We start from the raw sequence: 15,718 nt of genomic DNA, 5'->3' as shown, positions 1-15,718 counted from the left end.
GCGGGCCGCCGGAGAACGATCCCCCTGGCATGGTGAGGGGAGGGGACTCGGGGACCGCGCGCCGTTCCTGCTCGACCCCTGCGAGGCCGAGAAGAAAGGGGGACGGACCTGCACTCGATTTGGATGTACAAATAATGAGACTGCAGGCACCTCGGCAGAGGTAAAAAACCAAAACCCAAACCAAAATGCTGAAGAGCCCTGGATGGTACCTGCGCGCGACCACCAGCTCGAAGCCGCAGCAGGGGCGGCGGCGGCGGCGGCTGGAGGAGAAGGGACGAAGCTGAGCGCTCCTGGGTACCGGAGCCCTAGCTCCAACGCGAGCGCCTGGAACGCAATCGCTAGCGGCCAGCGCGCAGACGCCGGCGCCCGGGCCTCCGCGGCCACTTCTGCAGCCGTGTCGAAGGGGCCTCGCAGCCTTGTTATTGAGGAGTGAGGACTCGAGGAGCTCCCTCCTCTCCAGCTTTTGGGAAAGGAATTCTATAATCTCCCGGGTCGCACCGCCCCCTCCCCCGTGCGCAATTGTTCTTGCCACACATCTCTGCCGAGGTTCGTTCTTCCCTCTTCAGCTTCTTCGCCGTGGGTAAGTTCTAAAGTTTCTGGAGACAATTGTTTGCAATGATTCCTCATATACCTTAAATACAGGCAACCGCTCCCAATCCACACCCACCCAGGCGAAAACGCTCAGACTCTGGATTCAAAAAACAAAGTGAAGGGGGGAAATGTAGGAGGTTGGAGAAACTTTTCTGGGAATTCATCAGCGCACAGGAGTGTCCCGCGGAATTCCTTACGGCTTTTCGCCCAGGCATCTCTCTCGTACTGTAAGTCCAAATGGCTACCTGGAGCCTTTCTCTGACGCGATTTGCTTCTGCTGGGCTGGAGGTTCTTTGAAATAGCAGAGTTCTGAGAGCCCTCGGCTGCACTTTTTGCTGGGGCTACTTAATCCCTGCTGTTATTCTTTTTGCTTCACTCTTCCTTCTTTTTATCACACCGTTCCAGGGAGCCAGGACCATGGACTTAGAAGACAGGGCGCCTGGACGCCCATGGCTCCAGCTGCCCCCTCTATCAGTATTTCAGCTCCTCCGAGTCTTTTGGCTGCTATCACAGCTCCCCGGGCCGGCTCAGGTCAGCGGGGCCGAGCAGCGCCAGGTGTTCCAAGTGCTGGAGGAGCAACCTCCCGGCACGCTGGTGGGCACCATCCAGACGCGCCCCGGCTTCACCTACCGGCTCAGCGAAAGCCACGCCCTGTTTGCCATAAACAGCAGCACCGGGGCCCTCTACACCACCGCCACCATCGACCGCGAGAGCTTGCCCAGCGACGTGATCAATCTGGTGGTCCTTTCCAGCTCTCCCACCTACCCCACCGAAGTGCGAGTGCTTGTGCGGGACCTCAATGACAACGCCCCCGTCTTCCCCGATCCCTCCATCGTGGTCACTTTCAAGGAGGACAGTAGCAGCGGGCGCCAAGTCATCTTGGATACGGCCACCGACTCGGACATCGGCTCCAATGGTGTGGACCATCGCTCTTACCGCATCATCCAGGGTAACGAGGCGGGTCGCTTCCGCCTGGATATCACCCTGAACCCGAGCGGCGAGGGTGCGTTTCTGCATCTGGTGTCCAAGGGCGGGCTGGACCGCGAGGTCACACCGCAGTACCAGCTATTGGTGGAAGTGGAGGACAAGGGTGAGCCGAAGCGGCGGGGCTACCTGCAGGTAAACGTGACTGTGCAAGACATAAATGACAACCCCCCAGTTTTTGGCAGTTCCCACTACCAGGCGGGGGTGCCTGAGGACGCAGCGGTGGGCTCCAGCGTCCTCCAGGTGGCGGCGGCGGACGCGGACGAGGGCACCAATGCGGACATCCGCTATAGACTGCAGGACGAGGGGACTCCCTTCCAAATGGACCCAGAAACGGGGCTTATCACCGTGCGGGAGCCCCTGGACTTCGAGGCCAGGCGTCAGTACTCGCTTACCGTGCAGGCTATGGACCGAGGCGTGCCTTCCCTTACTGGGCGTGCCGAGGCGCTTATTCAGCTTCTAGATGTCAACGACAATGACCCCGTGGTGAAATTCCGCTACTTCCCGGCCACCTCGCGCTATGCCTCTGTAGATGAGAACGCTCAAGTGGGCACTGTGGTGGCTCTGCTCACTGTGACGGACGCAGACTCACCCGCGGCCAACGGGAATATTTCTGTGCAGATTCTAGGGGGCAATGAGCAGCGCCACTTTGAGGTGCAGAGCAGCAAAGTGCCGAATCTGAGCCTCATCAAAGTGGCCAGCGCCCTAGACCGCGAGCGCATCCCTTCTTACAACCTCACAGTTTCGGTCTCTGATAACTACGGGGCGCCCCCTGGCGCAGCGGTCCAGGCGCGTTCTTCTGTGGCAAGCTTGGTGATTTTCGTAAATGACATCAATGACCACCCTCCTGTCTTTGCACAGCAAGTGTACAGAGTGAACCTGAGCGAGGAGGCGCCCCCGGGAAGCTATGTGAGTGGAGTGTCTGCCACTGATGGCGACTCTGGTCTCAATGCTAATCTGCGTTACAGCATCGTCTCTGGCAATGGACTAGGTTGGTTCCACATCAGTGAACATAGCGGCCTGGTGACCACTGGAGTTGCGGGGGGCTTAGACCGTGAACTGGCTTCTCAGATCGTATTGAACATCAGTGCTCGGGACCAGGGGGTTCACCCCAAGTTTTCCTATGCCCAGCTTGTAGTAACTCTCCTGGATGTGAATGATGAAAAGCCAGTATTTAGCCAGCCAGAAGGGTATGATGTGTCTGTGGTTGAGAATGCCCCAACAGGGACAGAACTACTGGTGCTTAGGGCAAATGATAGAGACCTGGGTGACAATGGGACAGTGCGCTTCTCCCTACAAGAGGCTGAGACTGACCAGAGATCCTTCCGGCTGGATCCTGTGTCTGGAAGGTTGAGTACTATCACCTCCTTGGACAGAGAGGAGCAAGCTTTCCATTCCCTGTTGGTTCTGGCCACGGATCTGGGCTCCCCTCCCCAGTCATCAATGGTTCGCATAAATGTGAGTCTCCTGGATGTGAATGACAACAGTCCTGTCTTTTACCCAATCCAATACTTTGCTCATATTCAGGAGAATGAGCCTGGAGGAAGTTACATCACTACAGTATCTGCCACTGACCCAGACTTAGGTCTCAATGGAACTATCAAATACAGTATATCTGCTGGGGACAGGTCTCGGTTTCAAGTCAATGCTCAAAGTGGGGTTATTTCTACCAGAATGGCCCTAGACAGAGAAGAAAAAACAGCCTACCAGTTGCAAATAGTGGCTACTGATGGTGGCAATTTACAGTCTCCCAACCAGGCAATAGTAACCATCACGGTTCTGGACACTCAAGACAACCCACCTGTATTCAGCCAGGCTGCCTACAGCTTCGTGGTCTTTGAGAATGTGGCTCTGGGATATCATGTGGGTAGTGTGTCTGCATCCACCATGGATCTCAATTCCAACATCAGTTATCTCATTACTACTGGGGACCAGAAAGGTATGTTTGCTATCAACCAGGTCACTGGGCACCTTACCACAGCGAGTGTGATTGACAGAGAAGAGCAATCCTTTTATCAGCTGAAAGTAGTGGCCAGTGGGGGCACAGTGACTGGAGACACTATGGTTAACATAACTGTTAAGGATTTGAATGACAACTCTCCCCATTTCCTTCAGGCTGTAGAGAGCGTAAACGTGGTGGAGAATTGGCAGGCTGGTCACAGCATTTTCCAAGCCAAAGCTGTGGACCCTGATGAAGGTGTCAATGGCATGGTACTCTATAGCCTGAAGCAAAACCCCAAGAACCTGTTTACTATCGATGAAAAGAATGGTAATATTAGTTTGCTAGGACCCCTGGATGTTCATGCTGGTTCCTACCAAATAGAGATCTTGGCATCTGATATGGGTGTCCCACAGCTCTCCTCTAGTTTCATCTTAACAGTTTATGTCCATGATGTAAATGACAACCCACCAGTGTTTGATCAACTTTCTTATGAGGTCACCCTTTGTGAGTCAGAGCCCGTGAATTCTCGATTCTTTAAAGTGCAAGCTTTTGATAAGGATTCAGGAGCAAATGGTGAAATTGCATACAGCATTGCTGAAGGAAATACAGGGGATGCTTTTGGCATATTCCCAGATGGTCAATTGTATATAAAAAGTGAACTGGACCGTGAACTTCAAGACAGATATGTTTTACTGGTTGTTGCTTCTGACAGAGCAGTGGAACCCCTTAGTGCTACTGTGAATGTTACTGTAATTTTAGAAGATGTAAATGATAACAGGCCTCTTTTTAACAGTACCAATTACACGTTTTATTTTGAAGAGGAGCAGAAAGCTGGGTCATTGGTGGGCAAAGTAAATGCTATAGATAAAGACTTTGGGCCAAATGGAGAAGTAAGGTATTCCTTTGAAATGGTGCAGCCAGATTTTGAGTTGCATGCTGTTAGTGGGGAAATTACAAATACTCGTCAGTTTGACAGGGAGTCTCTTATGAGACAGAGAGGGACTGCAGTGTTTAGCTTTACAGTCATTGCAACAGATCAAGGGCTCCCTCAGCCTCTCAAGGATCAGGCCACAGTGCATGTTTACATGAAGGACATAAATGATAATGCTCCCAAATTTTTAAAAGACTTTTACCAAGCCACCATATCAGAGTCAGCAGCCAATCTGACACAAGTTTTAAGAGTATCTGCCTCAGATGTCGATGAAGGTAATAATGGACTTATTCATTATTCTGTAATGAAAGGAAATGAAGAAAGACAGTTTGCTATAGACAGTACCTCTGGTCAGGTGACACTAGTGGGCAAATTAGACTATGAAGCAACACCTGCCTATTCCCTTGTAATTCAAGCAGTGGATTCAGGTGCAGTCTCCCTCAACTCCACCTGTACCTTAAATATTGATATTTTAGATGAAAATGACAATACCCCTTCTTTCCCTAAATCAACACTGTTTGTTGATGTTTTGGAAAACATGAGAATTGGTGAACTCGTGTCCTCTGTTACTGCAACTGATTCAGATTCAGGTGACAATGCTGATTTACATTATAGTATCACTGGAACTAACAACCATGGAACTTTTAGCATCAGCCCAAACACTGGGAGTATTTTCCTTGCCAAAAAATTGGACTTTGAGACACAGTCTTTGTACAAATTAAATATAACAGCAAAAGACCAAGGAAGGCCTCCTCGTTCGTCTACAATGTCAGTGGTTATTCATGTGAGGGACTTTAATGACAATCCTCCTAGCTTTCCTCCTGGGGATATTTTCAAGTCCATTGTTGAGAACATTCCTATTGGAACGTCTGTTATTTCAGTGACTGCACATGACCCTGATGCAGACATTAATGGGCAACTCTCCTATACAATCATTCAACAGATGCCCAGGGGCAACCACTTTGGCATAGATGAAGTCAAAGGCACTATATATACTAATGCTGAAATAGATCGGGAATTTGCCAATCTCTTTGAGTTAACCGTAAAAGCCAATGATCAAGCCGTGCCTATAGAAACGAGACGCTATGCTTTGAAAAATGTGACCATCTTGGTCACAGACCTCAATGACAACGTTCCAATGTTTATATCACAAAATGCCCTTGCTGCAGACCCTTCAGCTGTGATTGGTTCTGTTCTGACAACGATAATGGCTGCAGACCCAGATGAAGGGGCAAACGGAGAAGTGGAGTATGAGATCATCAATGGGGACACAGACACCTTCATTGTGGATCGTTATAGTGGAGACCTGAGAGTGGCTTCAGCACTGGTGCCTTCTCAGCTGATCTATAACCTCATAGTTTCAGCAACAGACCTTGGCCCTGAAAGGAGGAAATCAACCACTGAATTGACCATCATTCTTCAGGGCCTTGATGGACCTGTTTTTACTCAACCCAAATATATAACTATTTTGAAGGAAGGTGAACCCATTGGTACCAACGTAATATCCATAGAAGCAGCTAGCCCTAGAGGATCTGAAGCCCCAGTGGAGTATTATATTGTTTCAGTTCGTTGTGAAGAAAAAACAGTTGGACGCCTCTTTACTATTGGACGACAGACTGGCATAATTCAGACTGCAGCCATTCTGGACCGGGAGCAAGGAGCATGTCTTTACCTCGTGGATGTTTATGCCATAGAAAAATCAACCGCTTTTCCCAGAACCCAGAGAGCAGAGGTAATGATTTTGTAGTCATTTATGAATTATTTGTTGATGTGCCTTTTAGAAAGATTGTTCTCTCATATTTACTTTCTATAATGATTTACCTTCATTGTTTCTATTACTGACAGGACCATATAAAATGTTCTGTCACAAAAAGAACAAGAATCACATAAAATTGAGCTTTCATCCTGGTCAAAACCAAACAACAAACAGCTTATATGCTTTACCTCATAGCAATCATATGCAAAAGGCCAGGGAGAAATCTAGCCATTTCAGAAGTGGAAAAAAAAAAAAAAAAAAGCTGAATCAATGCACTAACTAGACACCTCTCAGTAAGGAAGTCTGCTAGAGAATGGGCAATTTCAGACTCAATTTCTGTTCCAAAACCAAAAACTCTGGTAGAAATCAGCATTAGAGCAAAGCTTTCTGGGAGGAGTGGCAAGACAGTACCGACTGGCAGTTTACATCAGGATAGTATTAACTTTCACATCCTCAGCAGTCTTGGCAGTTTCTTTATAGACAGTGACTAATTTTAACGTGCTGAGCCAAGTTTGGGGAGATTCCTGATTTCATCTGCTTTCACATTTGAGGCACCATCTTCTGACTTAGGGTAATCCTCTCTCTTCCCTCTTGAAGGAAAGCATGTAATGTGCTATGAATTATCAGAGATTAGAGGGTGCTTCTTGATACAAATCTGTGTTCAGTGCTATGGTATAGGCACATGTTGCTCTGTCTGCTGATGGGTAAGAGATTAGGGTTTCTAGAATATGCCTAAAACATTCCAAGCCTGGCCTTCCCTGGGCTGTACTTTAGGCTACTACCTCTGTGTTGCATTTTCATTGAACTGCTTCCAGTGTTGTTTTGATAATCAACTAGAAATCACATAGCTAGACTCTGGAAAGCTCTTGTTCTCTTTTTCTGAGTTCCTTTCTCCCTCCTCCTCCCCTCAAAGACATTCTAGTGTCACTCAGCCAAAAACACAAAATATCAAATGTCATTTGGGATACTTGGCAGTAACCCAGACACAATATACTAGTGAGATTGAGGTTTACGTATTTGTTTTCTTGCTTTCTTTATTTGGGGTGGGGGTGTGGTGGAGGGTGAGCAGTTTTCTTCATTTAAAATATTCACTTATTATTATTATTACCCTTTTGAATCCCTTGTGATTTTTTTTTTCATAATAGCTAGCTATAGCTATTCTTCAGATAGAGCAGCATATTCATGGCCTAGAGGATATTAGAGATATAATTAGAGATATAATTCTTAATAGAGATACAATTCTTAGCGATATAATGCTAACTGGAATTCAGTTTTATCTTATATACATAGCCCTGAAGGGACTTGTAACCCAAATGTCCTCTTTTCCTAATTAGATTTTTAAAGATCTTAACATGGGTCTTACATGTTGAGCTATTTGGTTTAACTTAGGCCATGATTTACATACATTTTTATATTGATATCTGGTTGTCCCTCAAGTTAACTGACCCCCTATTTCTACCTTCCTTCTCTGGGATTATTTATTAGATAAAGAGATTTAATTAGTTAGAAAACTGAAATATTTATTAAAGATAGGCAACTAAGTCTTTCTAGACTTTAGATGAATTTGCTAAACAGTGAAACAAATTATGTTATTGGTTGTTGCTTGGTTCAGTGCATTATATTTTATTAGAACAACATGGAGAATGAGAATAAATACCCATTGGTATCATTAGATTTATTTTGCCTTGCTATTTAATCATTAAATATGCAAAGATTAGCTTGGCTTAAATTTATTAAATAGTGCTGGCTCTGCAATAGGCATGAGGATCAAAAAGTAATAATTGTAAGTCATTTTGCTGGTCATAGGGGATAGTATTCCTATTACTTTTTAAATATCAAATAACATCAATATAAAAATTGTTCATATTTACTACACCCTATTCATCTAAAAATCTGGGGATAATTCATTATGGTGATTTTTTGTTAAGGAAAAAAAAAAAAAAGAAAAAAAAAAAACTGCCAGGGTATTTTCTATGAACTAAAGTGCTGAAATTGTAAACCAAGTTTGAGTTTCCAAGCTCCAACCACTCCTATAATTAAAAGCAAATGTGTTTCTCCAAAGAATATTGAAAGCAGTGGTTGGGAGCTAGAATTTCATATTATTATTGGTTGTATCTTTCAAGTATATACAGTAAAGTTCTTTTTTCCTTCTGCTCAAACAATTAATTTACTGTGATTGTGCAAAAATAAGTTATGTTACCTCTGGTTGTCAGAGGTGATTTTTCAGTTGTTTGTTTTCAAGTGCAAACTGTTCCAATACTTTTTCTTTTTTTTTTTTTTTATTCATGTGCACTGATAGGGCTCTGGGTTGCTTACTTAGGTTTCTGGCTAGAGTCATAGCTGATCATTCCATGGGCAAGCAGAGGGTCAGTGGGTAAAAGAGAAATGATTTAATCTGCATTCTTTTTCAAGCTCTGATGTGTGTGGGGAGAGCAGAGGCCCGTGGCTCTGATCTTGCTCATTCCAGAGATCTTTCCAATTGTATACCTTCACTCTCTCTCCTTATCATATCTAAACCTTTGGCATGAATAGGAATTCTTCAAGGATGGCTTCTGAGTTGCAGACACAAGGTTTATTATAGTTTTGTGTCTTTGTATGCTTGGATGAATCTTGATTATGTTAGAATAGCTAGAGATTGTGGACTCTGAGAAAGAAACTGAGGGTTTTGGAGGGGAGGGAGTGGTGGGGGGTTGGGTGAGCCTGGTGGTGGGTATTAAGGAAGGCACGTATTGCATGGAGCACTGGATGTGGTGCATAAACAATGAATCTTGGAACACTAATAAAATAAAATAAAATAACAAAAAATAAAATGGATAAAAAAAGAATAGCTCATATAAAATTTGTACCATTTTTCTAGGTTCAAGAAAAAATAGGGATGCAGTCCTTCAAAAGACATTTCTTTTTTAATATGTGTTGTATAGAAACATGCAACTTAGGGACTTGGTTGTACCTCAACAAAGCCGGAGGTTTTGTTTCATTGATCTTTGTTATCTCAGAGTCTAGTATATACTTGTGGTATAGCAGGTGCTCAGTACATGTTTGTTAAATGAGACGGTAGAAGAGTTAAGACCAGAATATGTTTTCTTTTGTATCAGGAATAACTCAACAGAGAGAAGCTGAGGGAACAGAGGAAATTAGTAAACTTGATTTTGATCATGAATTGAACTAAGGACATAAAGACATGCCAATTATGTCTGTTGTACAAGTGAATTGAGAATTGTCAGAAAACTCAGAGAGGAAGGAGAAACTTAGGTGGGTGGTCTTACATGGAACTTAGGGTTTAAATGGAAGGACATACTATATATGTGTCTAGCTCACAGTTCTCAAATTTGTCAGTCTTAGTACCCCTGTATGCTCTTAGAAATTGTTAAGGACTTAAAAGAGCTTTTGTTTAGGTGTGTCTTCTCTATCAAAATTTGTCATTTTGATCATAAAACTGAGAAAAAAATTAAATATTTATTAATTTGTTTAAATATCATATTAAACACACATTTTTACTTTATTAGAAAACTTTATTTTCCCAAACTTTTCACATAATGAAAATAGATATTATTTTGTATTTTCATAAACACCTTTAATAGATGGCTTAAGATAAAACAGCTGGATTCTCAAATCTTCATTCCATTGCAATAAATTATTTCAGTTAAAGTAGATGAAAAGAATCTATCCTCACTCAGATCTATGAAATTGGATAAGGGAGATATACTTTGGTATTCTTTTCAGATAATTGTTGATTTTCTTTTTATACTACACCAGAACTCCACAAGTGGCACTTTCTTAAAATTTACTTGGAATGTAGAATTTGAAATCCTATCAGTGAACTTTTTATACTTTGTTACATAAAAATACATTGATCTATCTTGCATTTTGAATTGATTTTTTTTAACTATTAATGATTTAGAAATATCAAGAATTGATCATTTGGAAAATATTGTTATAAGTGCTCAGAATCTTATAAAAAACTTTAAATATATTGACTCTCAACTTCATGGCAATGGTTAGAAGTTTTTCAAAATTGGAATTTTTACTCAAAATCTCAAATTTCATTATCAGTAACATATGTTATTGTTTTCCTTCAAGTGTCAGGTGCCCTTTGTTCATTTGATAACAAACAAGTATCTGCCACATACTCAAGTCTAAAAAAATATAGTTTCCCTGTCAGTTGTTCTTTCGAACAAAAACTGTATTCCATAAGGAAAACAGCTGGTTTAGCTTGCATTTCATTCACATGCATGCTTTTCTTTGAGACAACTATAGTCCTTAGGTAAAAATTAGTGGTTTAGGTACATTCTATTGTTTGCCACACAAAATATTTTAAAAATTCAGATTTAAGTGCTTAGATTTAATAAATTTAGTAATTTTGCTATTTCTTCAAAAGATTTTCTTCAGTTTTTAAATGAAACTGGCATTTTATTTTTACTGTGAGTACCTAGCAGTGAAGAATACAATTACTGCTAGAATACTGGAGAGGTACTGCTTTAATTTGTGCTAAGGCACTAGCAGTTTTACCCATCATTGTTTTTGCACCTCTGGTGTACATGTCAATACAAAGAAAATGGCAAGTAATGTTGTTCATTATTATGAAGACAGTGTTGACTTCCCAGGCCTCTTTAATGGGTCCCTGGTATGCCTCAAGCCCCATGTTGCACTGAAGAGAACCATTGGTCTAGGTAATGAGATTTTTACATCTCAGTTTAAGAAAAGCCATTAGAAATAGTCTATTAGAAGTGTGTTTATAATATTAGGTGCACAGACTATGACAGTAACAGAAATGAATTTTAGCAATTGGGTAATAAATCAATTTATTTTCACAGTGAACACCATCAAGATTTCTAAGAGAAATGAGAAGATATTTATAAGATTAGTGCTGAATACCGAGTTTAGAAATGATTGTCTTCTAGAGGGTTTAGAATCAGAGTTAATGAACCTTAGATTAAACCTCTCTGTATCTTGTGTATCATCCCTCACAGGCAAAAAATAAGCAACAGAACTCAGTAAGTAATAATAATAATTATTATTACAATAACATTTATCAACTATTGCTATGTTCATTCATTGAGTTAAGTGCTAAGTTCTTGGAGAGTTTACCCTTTGAGCCTCATAACACTGTTAATATCATTTCCACTTCATAGCTCTGGAAACAGCCTCCGAAAAGTTAAATAATTTGCTTAAATTCAGATAGCTAGAAAGGAAAATCACACCCAGTCTGCATACGTCCACTATTTATACTCATACCTACTATTCTAGAAAGCCAGGGAAATCTGTGGTTTCAGTTAAGAGAAGGGGCCTTTACTCTGTAGATATGAGTATGTATGCTTTTAATAATCCTGTTTTCAAGCCCTTATTTATTGTTAAAAATCTTTGAATTACAATTCCCTTAGTCTGAACTAAGGGAAATGGCTTTTGCTTGCCTCAATCCTGGCCATCAGCAGATGCTGTACATTTTTATGGGTCAGTTAATGGTGGTAACTGTCCCCAATTGGGATGTGTGGAAGTGTTTCTAGAGCAGGAACAAAGGGTCAGAATACAAGAGAGGGGGGCTGGAGACAAGTGAAGAGCCCAGGTATTGGTAATCCCTCTTCTAATCCACAGTACCATACAATTTGGAAGTAGATGCTGTAATTTATGAAGGTGGAGAATCCATTTTTATATTAACAGATGATAAATCTTACTCTCCTAGGGAATATGATAAAGTTGGAGTGGATGGCGAATGAGGATTCTATTAAAGGAGGAAAAGATTTTATTGCTTTTTCTTCTTTTGATCTCCAGAGTATTCTTTTTAAAAAGCAACCTGTGATTATTTTCTGATTTTATTTTGTCTTACTGATATGTTTCCAAATTTATTAAACAAGATATTATGATTATATTTTCAGGACATGTACAAATGTGTATTACAAACAGCATTATTGATGGCCAGTTAAGCTTATTCTCCTTATTTATATATGGCTTCAGGATGCTTGATTTGGTCTCCCTGTTTTGGTAATAGATTTCCATGGACATAATTTATCTTCTGATTAATTTATTCTTTCTTTTTTTTTTCCCTTGCCTTTATTAAAACACTAATCATTTTAATTCCTTGTTGTTCCAATAGATTTTGAGGCAACTACTCCAGGATTATTTTGGAAAAGTATATATGTACTTAGCATTTTGTGGAATCAATTCTTCCTTATATTGTTTACAGCTTGCGCTTTGTCATCATTACAATGAAAAACTGCCTAGGAACCTCATTAGTTGTGAGCGACTGTGGAATTAGTGACTGTAAAGGATTCCACAGGACTGAAGGTGTGTCCTGTATTCCAAGAATTAATACATCTAAAGTTCAGCTCTTTATAATACCCTCGAAAGTAGGTAGTATTCAGAATTAGGAGCATGTGAGTGAAACTAGGAAAAGAATAACCAGCAAATAATTTGGGCCAAGATGAATTTTAAAGTACTTTAAAGTAACCTAGATATAAAATGTGGTAATTTTCCAATGTTTTCGGTCTTTAAGCAGTCTGCGACAACAGTGGCCAATTTTAGTAGAAGGAGAAGGAGAATGTATAAAGAATGAAGACAAGTAAAAGCAATTCTATTAGACAAGTATTTTTTTATAAGATACAGATACACAATATATTATTTATTAACATATATAAGATCATATGTTAGCATATATGCAACCATTATACAAAGACTGTTGGATTTTTTCTGGTGTTAAGATATGAGACAAAATGAGACAATCAGTTCATGGAGAAGAAACATAATCTAATTGGCAGATAACTTATATGTGGTAATCAAGAATTGACTACAGCTCTACAGCTCCAGTCTTTTCCAGTTTCCAGACATATATCCATATTTAAGAAGCAATCAGTGAGTAAAAACCAAATTTTAAGGAACATTATGAAACACTGAGGAGGGACGCTTGCATGGCTCAGTCGGTTAAGTGGCTGCCTTTGGCTCAAGTCCTGATTCCAGGTCCTGGGATCAAGTCCAGCATCAGGCTCCTTGCTCAGCAGGGGGAGCCTGCTTCTCTCTCTGCTTCTGCCTGCCACTCTGCGTGCTGTGCTCTCTCACTCTCTCGCTCTCTGAAAAATGAATAAATTAAAAGAAAAGAAAAGAAAAGAAAAGAAAACATTGAGGAAATTTTAATGGACATTGACAGACCCTGCTGGCCAACTGGTAGTTGGGAACAATGGTGTTGTTAATGATTATTTATTTCAGACTATTTGATATTTTTCTGAAATATTTTGTCATTTATAGATGTATGTGAAGTGCTTACATTATGTCAGACAGTGGTAAGTACTGGGTATTATCTTGCCTTCACAATACTCTTGGAGGTATAACAACATCTCATTTTTCAACAAATGACACTACTGAGGCTAGTGAAGGTTAAGTTTATGGAGCTGGTTTACAGTGAAAGCAAGGTTTGAACCTAGCGGTCTGAACCCACAGTATGTACTTTTAATCCTCACCCAGTACTGACTAACATTTTAAGAATGGTTGATACTTTCTGTAGTCTCATACGCATGCAATTTTTGCTGGGTAAAAAGTTGTTTTCATATTTTGATACTTCTTCATACTGGTGACTTAAGAAATACTGGGTAAATTTTAATTTAGGTAATGGTCAAGTAGTAGCATTACTTTAGCTCCCTATTAATCTTTATTTAGGTTAGGCTTCAATGAACGGACCTACAATTTGTAAGGTGCTTAAAGTTGAGGTGGGAATATATTTCCATTTTGATTTCTTAAACTTGAGATGGGAATATATTTCCATTCTTCCAGTTACTGCCTCATTTATATTCTTCCCTTTACAGCAAAATTTCTTGGAAAAGTTGCATATACCTGCTTTCTTTCTTATTATCTCTTAAATTTGTCTCATCAGACTTAACTTCTGCCACTCCAATGAATGTTACTCTTGCCAAGGCCACCATGATAGCCACATTTCTACATCCAATGGTCAGTTCTCAGTGCTCATTGTATACTTACTTCTAAGTCATCATACTGTGGATTTTTCATCCTATTTCTTAGAACAATTCCTTCTCAGCCTCCTTTACCAGTTTCTCTCCATGTCCTTAAATTCTAAATGTTGTAATGTCCATGTAATCCTTGAAAATACTCCTCTTTTCAATGCACACAAATTCTCTTGAGAATCTCAATCTTATGATTTTAAGTAACATATACATTGATGACTCCAAAATTTTGTCTCTACCCTATGTATTTCCCCTAAACCCCATATTTATATAACCAACTACTTACTCATTATGTTTAATAGATATTTTAAATTAACATTTCCAAATTTGAGCTTCTATTATCTTCCCCAGCAAAGATCTATTGCACCCCTAATCATATCCTTCTCAATTGATGGCAGTTCCAATCTTTAATTGTTCAAGTCAGAAAACTTGGAATCCTCTTTGACTCCTTACCATCCTATACACAATCTGATTAGCTAATTCTGGATATCTTAAAAATATATCCAGAAACTGGATCATTTCTCATCACTTCTACCATTACTATCTTTTTTTTTTTTTTAAGATTTTATTTGTTTATTTGACAGACAGAGATTACAAGTAGGCAGAGAGGCAGGCAGAGAGAGAGAGGAAGGGAAGCAGAGACCCCGATGTGGGGCTCTATCCAAGGACCCTAGGATCATAACCTGAGCCAAGGGCAGAGGCTTTAACCCACTGAGCCACCCAGGCGCCCCCCCACCATTACTATCTTGATCTAAGACACTTTCATTCTTTCCTTAGATCATTGAAGACATTTTCTTATTGATTTCCAATATCCTTTCCTACTATTTTCTTCCCTTGCTTGTCTGCTTTACCCATACTGGTGTCTTGCTATTCCCAGGACTTGCTAGGAACATACCTGCCTTGGAGCCTTTCCTTCTGGCCCTTCCTTCTGTATAAAATGTTCTTTCCTCTAGATATCTATTCGGATAATTTTATCCCATTTGGATAATTTCCTTCCGTCAAGTATCTCACACTGTAATTGAGAATTAATCTTCCTTTACTAACATCACTGTAGCACCATCTCATCCTGCCAGATCTCCATTTCTATGCTATAGTTTTTCATATTCCTCTTCCATAGGATTTAGCAGTCTCCTGAACCAGCCTCTTCTTATCTCCCAAATGCTAAATGTTGGAATACCCCTGGAATCAGTTCTCGAAATTCATCCCTTTCTATACTATTCTGTTGAGGAGCTCAATCAATCTCATTAATTTCAAGTATCTATCTATCTATCTATCTACCATCTACAGTACATGTGTAAGTGTGTGTGATATAATTTACTGATCTATAATTTTCATTATATTTTACCTGTCTTTCTCCCAGTAGATCACCCTATGTGACCAGCTCTTGTCAGTTACTTTTGACTTTTTCCCCTCCCATCTCTCCTTACTGCACTTGCTCAGCAGTCACAGTGAGGGCCCCAGGTCCCAGCCTCAGGGGTTCCTGGCTCTGAGTCTTTGTGCTAGCTGTGCCCTCTGCCTGGAGTACTTGCTTCTTGCTTCCCTCCCATCTTTTCTTGAAGTCACCTTGC

The 15,718-nt window shown here is 41.0% G+C and overlaps 1 protein-coding gene across 1 annotated transcript in view; it reads left to right on the top strand.

Annotated features, from left to right (window-relative positions):
* Positions 1-447: 447 nt before the first annotated feature.
* The window catches only part of FAT4 (FAT atypical cadherin 4), a 180,314-nt gene continuing 165,043 nt past the window's right edge, over positions 448-15,718 (top strand). The window contains exon 1 of the mRNA XM_032858045.1: positions 448-6,180. Coding sequence (XP_032713936.1) covers positions 1,009-6,180 — 5,172 coding nt within the window. The 5' untranslated portion in view covers positions 448-1,008. The remainder of the gene's footprint in view (positions 6,181-15,718) is intronic.

This window comes from Lontra canadensis, unplaced genomic scaffold (assembly GCF_010015895.1).
Source record: "Lontra canadensis isolate GAN:19392208 unplaced genomic scaffold, GSC_riverotter_1.0 scaffold1, whole genome shotgun sequence".
Taxonomy (NCBI): Eukaryota; Metazoa; Chordata; class Mammalia; order Carnivora; family Mustelidae; genus Lontra; species Lontra canadensis.
The sequence above is the reverse complement of the archived record's forward strand: the minus strand, read 5'-3'. Positions and strand labels throughout refer to the sequence as shown.